This window comes from Thamnophis elegans, chromosome 13 (genome assembly GCF_009769535.1).
Source record: "Thamnophis elegans isolate rThaEle1 chromosome 13, rThaEle1.pri, whole genome shotgun sequence".
Lineage (NCBI taxonomy): Eukaryota > Metazoa > Chordata > Lepidosauria > Squamata > Colubridae > Thamnophis > Thamnophis elegans.
In genome coordinates, this window is record NC_045553.1 from 2542567 (window position 1) to 2552543 (window position 9977).

The following is a 9977-nucleotide window of genomic DNA, read 5'->3' on the forward strand; positions in this document are numbered from 1 at the left end:
TCTAGTCTATTCCATCCTATTCTAATATTATTCTATTCTATTCCATTCCATTCTATTTCTAATTCTATTATAATCTATTCTATTCCACTCTATTCTATTCTATTTCTAATTCTATTCTATTCCATCCTATTCTAATATTATTCTATTCTATTTCATTCCATTCCATTCTATTTCTATTATAATCTATTTCTATTCCACTCTATTCTATTCTATTCTAATTCTATTCTATTCCATCCTATTCTAATATTATTCTATTCTAGTTCATTCCATTCCATTCTATTCTAATTCTATTATAATCTATTTCTATTCCACTCTATCTATTCTATTCCATTCTATTTCTAATTCTATTATAATTTATTTCTATTCCACTCTATTCAATTCTATTTCTAATTCTATTCTATTCCATTCTATTTCTATTCTATTCTAATCTATTTCTATTCCACTCTATTCTATTTCTATTCTATTTCTAATTCTATTCTATTCCATTCCATTCTGATATATTTCTATTCTATTCCATTCCATTCTATTCCTAATTCTATTATAATCTATTTCTATTCCACTCTATTCTATTCTATTCCATTCTATTATAATCTATTTCTATTCCACTCTATTCTATTCTATTTCATTCTATTCTATTCTAATATATTTCTATTTCTATTCTATTATAATCTATTTCTATTCCATTCTATTCTATTCTATTTCTATTCTATTCCATTCTAATGACTGAAGTTCTAAGGGCACTGAAAAAGAGATTTTATCCATTTTTCTCATTTATGACAGTTGCAGCATCCCCATGGATTAAATGGATTACAATTCAGAGGCTTGGCCACCGGTCCACATTTATCATGGTTGCAATGTCCTGTGATCCACTTGTATGACCTTTTTGTTTTTTGTTTCACACTTATGACCATTGCAGGCATCCTCTTGGTCATGTGATTTGCATTATGTATTCTTTTGTGTGTGTGTATTATAGTTATATACATATATATGTGTGTGTGTTTGTATTATAGTATATACATATAATATATATGTGTGTGTGTGTGTATGATAGTTATATACATATGTGTGTGTGTGTGTGTGGATAGATAGAGATATAGATGAGATATATTCTCTATCTATCTATCTATCTATCTATCTATCTATCTAATCTCTGTCTCTATCTCTCTAGCTATTACATAGAACATTTAATACAAAAAATATGTCAAGAAAGGATTCTTGGGACTTCTGTATAGTAGTAATATTAAATATTTTGAAATAGACTTCATTAATGACAACCTGCTGGAAAGCTTGGATTGTTAAGTCCCAAAGGTGTTTTCCAAAAAGGCAAGTGGGGTTTTTTGGGTTTTTTTTTCTCTCTTCCGTTCTGAAGAAGCTTCTTGGATGAGAAGCCAAATGTTTTCAAGAAAACCAAAGAAACTCCAGTTGGAAAAAGCACCTTTGGGGCAGCCACGATCTGGATGACTGAGAATCTCCATTGGATTGTAAGGTAGTTTCACTTTACAGCTGCCTGGATAAACGTCAAATCCCTGGGCATTTAATGCTCGATGGGCATATTCCTCTATTTCTTTTTCTAGGTGTTTTGGAAGTTTTAGGATTATTCAAATTGAGGTGAATCTTTGAAGAGATGCTGGAAGTCACCTAAAAAGCAAAAAATTGGTCTTTGTCTGGGTTACGGAATTTGGAAGGGAGATTGAATGAAAGGAAAGACTCTGACTCCCGAACCCAGGAAACAGCCCAATTAAGTGATTTAGGACAGGTCCTCTCACTTACAACCACTTCAGCCTCCCTATGTCATAAAGCGGTCAGAAAGGTCCTGGCCAAGAGAAGGCACCCTCTTTTAGGATACAGGTTGTATCCTAAACCACTGGCAGATGAAATGGCGACTGTGCTGATGAGTCTCCCTCCAGCTTTCCTTCGGTCACTAAATGGGGGCAGTCGCTAAATGAGGACTACCTGGCCTGACCCACTTCCATTATCCGATCACCATTATTTTTGTTTTTTCAGGGTGTATCGACCTCATCAAATAAGTGCAATGCTAGTCTTCAAAGCACGTGGACTCCAAGGCCCATCATGCACACACACACACAGAATGATGGGGTTTGGAGTCCAAGAGACTCCCAGAGAGCCCCCCAAGCAGGCGGACCGTTTAGGGGAAGACTCTGCAGGACGCTCAGACCCGCGGCCGGTGGAGAGGCGGGATAATGGGTTTTGTAGTCCATCCCCTCTGAAGCGGCTGCTTGTTGAAAAAGTTGCCTTTAGAATAAACCCCGCTTTCCAGCAGAGCAAAACGCTTTTTGGTCGGAAATGTCTCTTCCGAGCCGCCGTCGCAGGAGTCATTTCTCACCCCCCACCCCCGTCCTCGATATGCGCCGATTGGCCTCACGAGCCACCGTCCTTAGCCACTCCACCCATCTCTCTACACTCCCTCGTCAGTTCTTTTCCTCCAATCAGCGTCGCCTCTTTCCTTCTGCCCCGCCCCTCTCCCACCTTCCCCTCCCAGCCCAGCGTCGCTGCGTCCCAGACGGTACGTGGCATCGAGGACGCCTCGGGCCTATGAGGAGCGGCCCCGTGCACCGGAAGGGGCGTGGCCCTGGGCCGGAAGCGGCGCCCCCCTTGCTCTCCGTTGCCCGCCTGTTCGCGGCCCGGCTCGCCTCGTCCTCGCTCTCCGTCCGTCGCGTGGCCCGCCTCGCCTCCCGCCTGCCATGTCGCCGGTGCGGGCCGTGTGCTGGCGCTACTGGCCGCGCTCTGGGCCCCGGCGGCCGGCTACTTCGTCAGCATCGACGCGCACGCCGAGGAGTGCTTCCTCGAGCGGGTCCCCTCCGGCACCAAGATGGGGCTCATCTTCGAGGTGGCCGAGGGAGGCTTCCTCGACATCGACGTCGAGGCGAGTCCCGGAGGGCGGGCGGGCGGGCTGCGTGTGTGGGGGAAAAAAAAATCCGGGCTGCGGGGCTTGTGGGAAGGCCAGGGGGCCTCTGAGCGCGTGCAGAGTGCCGGCCTCAGGTCTGCGCCTTGGCAAGCTGGGAGGTGGAGAGGAGCTTTTTATCTTCGCCCCGACCCAAATTTAGGAGGGGAAAATGAGGGGTTTTTTTTTTGGGGGGGGTGGAGTGGGGTAGACTGCTTTGCCAGCTGGAGGTTCTACTCCGGGCTGCTTAAAAGAGGCGGTGGAGCTGCTCAGGCGGTGACAGTTTTGGGGGCTTCTGAGGAAGGGAAGCTGAGAGTGGAGCCACATGTACATCGAATGCGTTTACACAGGTGGTCCTCGACTTATGACCAGGATTGCCCCCCCCCCATTACTAAGCAAGACAGTTGTTAAGCGAGCTTTGCCTCTTTTTTTTATGATCATCCTGGTGGGCGTTGTTAAGGGAAACGCTGCACCTATTAAAGTAAGTTAAATAACGGGGTTGTTAAGCGAACCCGGCTTCCCCGTTGACTTTGCTTCTCAGAAGGGGAATCACGTAACTCCGGGAGGATGAAGCCGTCATAAATACGAGAGCAGAGATCTTTTCCTGGTTTCTGAGAGAGGGAAGCTCTGGGAGTAGAGCCACATGCATTTGCACAGGCAGTCCTCGACTTATGACCAGAATTGGGCCTCAGATTTCCACTGCTAAGCAAGAACAGTTGTTAAGCGAGACAGTTGTTAAGCGAGCTTTGCCCCCATTTATGACCTTCCTTCCCTTGTTAGGGGAATCGCTGCAGCTGTTAAGTAAGTTAAATAACTCGGTTGTTAAATGAGCTCGCCTTCCCCATTGACTTTGCTTCAGAAGGGAATCACGTAACTCCAGGACACTGCAATCGTCATAAATACGAAACCAGTGGGCCAGGGTCTTGTATTTTGATCCTGTGAACCGTGGAGAATTCTGCAGCAGTCCAAAGTGTGAAAAAACAGTTTCCTCGGTGCCGTCATAACTTGGAATGGTCGCTAAACAAAGTCGAGAACCACCGTAACTTGCTACCGGTAGTATCCGTTACTTGGACGTAGTGGCGAAGAGCAGAAGCCTGAGAACAACGACAAAATGGGTTAGAAGTAATTGTGTGTGAGAAAGAAGGAAGGATGAGGTGTCCACCAGGCAGGGACAGATTACGGGCAAGCCAAACAATAATTCTTCGTCAAATAATTCGACAAATGCTATTTGTCGTTTCTTAGCAGAACTTTTGAATTTATAACCAAAAAAAAAAATATGTCGCCATTGTTGGTTTTGCGGGATAAACTCCGGAGGATCATCTGGTTTAGCTTTATTGGGTGTGTCTGTGTGTGTGTGTTTAGAAAAGGTTGAACAATAGCAGTGGCCCTGTATGAGCTTGTTGAACTTTCTATATATATATATGTTGTTATATTTATGCTGATAAATAAATAAAGGGAGACTAGTATAGATCTATTCAAGCTATTTAGCTCTCATCAGCTAGCCATACCCTTGCTTGGGAATCGAACCTGTGCTCTATTGCCTCTTGGGCAGATGTGTTACCATTGAGCTACAGGGCTCGACTCCTTAGCAGCCAGGCCAGGGTGAAAGGTATATATTTAAAGTCACAACCCCTGGTATGCCCAAATATGGAGGAAGGTCACACTTCCATTCTCTGTCATCGGCTCGTCACAAGAAACCATCCAGACAGAAACCAATATTTTTTTACTGTTGCCTTTTATATATATATATATATATATATATATATATATTATATATATATGTATGTATGTATGTATGTTATGGTGTATATATATATATATATATATATATATATATATATATATATATATATATGTATATATATGTATATATATATATATATATAACTGTTGTTTGGAGCTACCTGGAGGAAATCACTGATCAATTAGGACAGGTGTAGGGTTGTAGTGTTTCCTGGTTAAAGTAACACAAAACAGGACACATAGTTGTGTGGGATTGTGGTACTGTTCTCTTTTAGTGTAGATAATTATTTCGATTGCCTCCTAAGTCTGTTTGCTATGATATAGTTTTCTTGTGAGTTGCGTTCTAACACTCCTGGCTGGCTACTGTGGAAACTAGATTCCCTGATTAGAATTGATAACATCCAGTAAGAACAATACCACATTTTCATACCCTGAAATTCATTTTGGAATTCCATCTCTGAGCAGTATTGAATGCCATCTGCTGGATTCTTACACATTATGTTTTTATTCTGCCTTTTCCCCCCCTGTCAATTTAAGGCAGCGTACATAACCTCAGTAGGGACATGGTGGCTCAGTGGCTAAGATGCTGAGCTTGTCGTCAGAAAGGTCGGCAGTTTGGCGGTTCGAATCCCGAGTGCCGCGTAACGGAGTGAGCTCCGTGACTTGTCCCAGCTTCTGCCAAACCTAGCCGTTCAAAAGCACGTTAAAAAATGCAAGTAGAAAAATAGGAGCCACCTTTGGTGGGAAGGGACAGCGTTCCGTGCGCTTTGGGAGCATGAGTCATGCCGGCCACATGACACGGAGACGTCTTCGGACAGCGCTGGCTCTTCAGCTTTGAAACGGGGATGAGCACCACCCCCTAGAGTCGGGAAACGAGTAGCACATATGGCGCGGGAACCTTTACCTATATACCTCATGTTCCTACCTCTGGTTTTCCTAAAACAACAACCCTTGTGAGGAAGTTGGTGACCCGAAGTCACTCAAACGGTGTGCATGCTTGGAGACGCATAAAACACAGTGTTCTAACCAAAACTACCTTCCTTATTGGCTCTCTTTGAACTCAAATCGTTGAAACATATATTGTTATTATTGACCACCCTTGCCACGTTTCGCACACGAGTTCCACAAAGAAGCTTCTCTTTTGCTTTGGGGGCATTGAAGAATAACACCCCCCCCCCCTTTCCTCCTTGCTTTCAGATCACAGGCCCCGATAACAAGGGCATTCACAAAGGCGACAGAGAATCCAGTGGGAAATACACCTTCGCGGCTCACATGGACGGGACGTATAAGTTCTGCTTCAGCAACAAAATGTCCACCATGACTCCAAAGATCGTGATGTTCACCATCGACATTGGGGAAGCTCCTAAGGGACAGGACATGGAGACAGAAGGTGAGGCCAGACGCCCCCCACAATTCCCCTGCTTGCCGCCTTTCCTCCCCCCTCCGACATTATGTGTTTCGTAGGTTCTAAGCTCTTCTTTCTTTTGGGGTTTGAAATGTCGCCAGAGCAGCATCACGACGTCTCTCAGTGCCAGAATGGAATTTTTTTCCAGGGGAAAACGATTTCCGATGTGAACATCCCGAGTAACGGCGGGGGCAGGTCTCCCATGTGGTGGATCTTGGTTTGCATTTCATTTTTGTGCCTTTCCCGCAGAGCTCGCCATCCCCAACGTCCCTTCATGTCTAGGCGTGTCAGTTTTCGTCTCTCTTCAAAGCTCCGGATAGGATGAGTGGCTGTATAGGAAGCGGGTTGCCACACTGAAACATGGTTCTGAACATCGGGCTGGTGGCTGACTTTTTTTTGTGTCCCGTGGTCTTTATCTCTCTGTGTGGCCTATGCTGCTGTTTGTATGGATATGCTTGGCCAGGCTCAACTTTAACCCTCAGCTCTTTCCTATCTCTTAGACGGTCCTTGATAGACTTTTCCCCCTGGTTTATACGAGTGAATAGCCCTTTATTCTATTTACTCATTCTCTACTATTCTATTCTTTTCTTATCTCTTAGATTCCCAGCCTTCCTTCCCACAGACTATTCTGTGGTTGCCTTCTTTCTCTTTTCCTTCCTTTTTCCTTCCTTCCTTCCACTTTCTTTCTTTCTTTCTTTCCTTCTTTCTTATTTTCTTTCTTATTTCTTTCTTATTTTCTTTCTTATTTTCTTCTTTCTATTTTCTTTCTTTCCTTCTATTTCTTTCTTATTTTCTTTATTCTTATTTTCTTTATTTTCTTTCTTTTCTTCTCTTTCTTATTTTTCTTTCTTCCTTATTTTCTTCTTTCCTTCTTCCTTCTTCTTTCCTTTCTTATTTCTTTCTTTTTCTTTTATCTATTCTTTCTTTTTCTTTCTTTTTTTTTTCTTTTTTTTTTTTTTTTTTTTTTTTTTCCTTTCTTTCTTATTTTCTTTCTTATTTTCTTTCTTTCTTATTTTCTTTCTTATTTTCTTTTTTTTCCTTCCTTCCTTCCTTCCTTCCTTTCTGCTCCTTGATCAGAGAATTGTGATTTGAAAATGGGAAAATGCAACCCTTTTGCTCCACCCTGAGGCAAAGCACATCCTCATCCCCCTATCATGTACAGGCTATCGTCCGTATTGATTCTCAGAGAACACGATGGAGCCCCTCCTGCGATGCTCCCCACAAAAACTTCCCTTTTTGGGGAAGCTGTTAATCCATGGGACGGCCGGTCCTAAGAGTTGGCAACTCCTCTTTTAAAGTCTGTTGGAAAGGGCCGTGCTAAAATTGTCCCCGTTGGTTGTTTTTTTTTTTTTGGAGGGGGGGGTTAGCTTCTTTCCTTTTGACTCTCCCTCCTGCTCACCTCTTCTGCTTTCCTTAGGTGGTGGAGATACCTGGGATGGTAGGTGTTCTTCTCCGAAGAAAGTCTGTTAATCCCTCTTGGTTTTGCTTCTCCTAACTGTTAACAGCATTACAGAGCTTTGCGTGATGGGATAAGGGGCTCCTTGCTAATCTATTGATGACTTGGGGGTTGTCGTGTTCGGATAGAAAGGCCTGAGTGTCATATGCCAAAGAAACACTTCAAGATCGTTATCCCTTTCGTCTCAAAACAAATAGATGTTTGTTCACCAACGGAGATACAGGCTCTGCAGCTCCAGAGCCTTCCTTGGACTAAAAAATGAGATAGCCCTTAGCAATAACACTTAGACTTATATACCGCTTCACAGTGCTTTTACAGCCCTCTCTAGGCGGTTTACAGAGTCAGCCTCTTTCCCCCCAACGATCTGGGTCCTCATTTTACCCACCTCGGAAGGACGGAAGGCTGAGTCAACCTGGAGCCAGTCAGAACGAACTGCTGGCAGTTGGCAGAATTTGCGTTGCCCATCTTCCATTCTTTCCTTTTCTGTTCATGCTGCAATCTTCACCTTCCGTTTTAAAATACCCCGGTCTCTTTTCCTTGCTTCCTGCTATCTTCAGGACTGGAGACGAACGGGTGTTCTCACCTCGGCTTCCCAAAAGCACAAATCCGACTCCTCGTCCTGATAAAACCCCTTTTGTTTACTTTAAAGGGAATTCCTCTCCAGCAAAGTCTTCCCAGAGATTTCACAACTACAGACCTTTATCGGGCTTGGAAAGCTGCCAGGCCGATATCTTCCAAACGCCAGGCTGTAGCAGCAATTACTTGGCAAGAAATCAGGAACAGATCTTCCCCCTCATGAATTGAACTAATTGCCCCCTGCAAACTCCACTCCCCTTTTGCTCCTCTTTTATACCCTATGGGAGGGGCCATTCACCGTCCGCCTGTGTCTTTACTCCTGAGTTGGCCCTTGTTCCTTAGCTGTTCCTTTCTCCTGGCAGCTCCCCTGGGGAACAGGCTCCAGCTGTGCTTCTGCCTCACTGATGTCTGACTCTGACGCAGCTAACTGTCAGACGGCCCTGGCCCCCTCTCTGCCTCCGACACAGAGCCCTCATCCGAGCCTCCCCCAGACTCCAGGACTGGCCCAGGTTCCTCCCCAACCCTCCTCACTGTCTTGAGTCTGCCACCAGCTGTGCTGGCCGCTGGCGGGCTATAACATTCAGAATCCTATGCCAAAAGCTCCCCCCCCCGTTCCTTTATTGTTCTTTTATTATCGTTGCCTCCCTGCTTTCATCCCGTTGCTTGTGCTCTGGATTTCCTACAATGGATCAGATCAGACAGCAAGTCGGGTCTCTTCCCAAACTCAATAATTCTGCACTGGCTTTGTGGTGTTCTTTAACTGAGTGCCCTACGATAAGGGAAGCGTTTGAGTTGAGATCACAGTTGGAATATCTTCTGCCGGAGCGGCAGTTGAGCTGTGAAACAACCGCTTGTGAGTGTTAGCATGTTTCAAAGTCACCGTAAAAACCAATTCTACTAATAACGCACTCTTCGCTTGCACAATTGTCTTGGCCTCGATGTTCTTCCTGTAAGTTTGGTGGGATCTGTTTTTTTTCCCATCTGGGAAAATTTCCTCCTTTCTTTGGTAACACAAGATGGAAAATTAATCCGTGCCAGCGCCTGAAAGAACAGAGGTAAGGGTTTTGTGTATGAGTGGGGGGAGGAAAGAGACTCTTCGGAATGGTGTTTCTGTCTCTTTAACAGCTGCCCTCCTTGGACCGTAAACAGTTTAGGTGGGAGTTAAAATAAATGACCTAGCTAGCATGCTTTGGGCTTTATTTTAAGAAGGTTCTGTGCTCATATACTTTGCTCGCCGTGGACATGTCGGATGGCTTCACAGTTGCAGCTGGGTTGTCGTTATCTCTGGCCCAAGTGTGAGGTTGTGTAATTCTTCCGCAGCTCACCAGAACAAGCTAGAAGAGATGATTAACGAATTAGCGGTGGCCATGACAGCCGTCAAGCACGAACAGGAATACATGGAAGTTCGCGAAAGAGTACATCGAGCGAGTAAGTAACCTCGGCGTGCGGTTCTGTGTCCTTTTTTAGTGGGGTGTGTTTCTTCCTCCTCTCCATTTTTGTATTTAATGATTGGTCTGTTAGCCCTTGGCACAACAGCATTTGACACAGGTGAGTGAATAGGCTGGCAGAAGAGGAAGAGAAGGAACCCGATCTTGCAACAGAGAGGAGGAGGGAAGTGGTTTTTCTGAAACGGGGCGGGGTGGGAAGAGAGGAGGAGACTGGGTAGTTGCAGTGAATGGCCGTGGTCAATGTGGGGTGTGATTAACCACAGCAGCAGAAAGACTTAAGCTACTTAAGTGTAGTGTGATGCTTAAAGTGCTAGGAACCAGGAAATGGGGAGTTCCAGTCCTGCCTCACACCTGAAAGTTGACAGGATGACTTTGGGTCAATCACTAGGAGACGGTGAGTTCTAGTCCCACCTTAGCCATGAAAAAGCCAGATGGGTGACTTTGGTA

The 9977-nt window shown here is 44.7% G+C and overlaps 1 protein-coding gene across 1 annotated transcript; it reads left to right on the plus strand.

Annotated features, from left to right (window-relative positions):
- The first annotated feature begins 2532 nt into the window (after positions 1-2532).
- TMED2 (transmembrane p24 trafficking protein 2) lies at positions 2533-9536 on the plus strand. Its single transcript, XM_032230099.1, is given in 4 exon segments — positions 2533-2720; positions 2723-2884; positions 5843-6035; positions 9403-9536. Coding segments are annotated over 4 exon segments (489 nt in total). The 5' UTR covers positions 2533-2702; the 3' UTR covers positions 9519-9536.
- Positions 9537-9977: the final 441 nt, after the last annotated feature.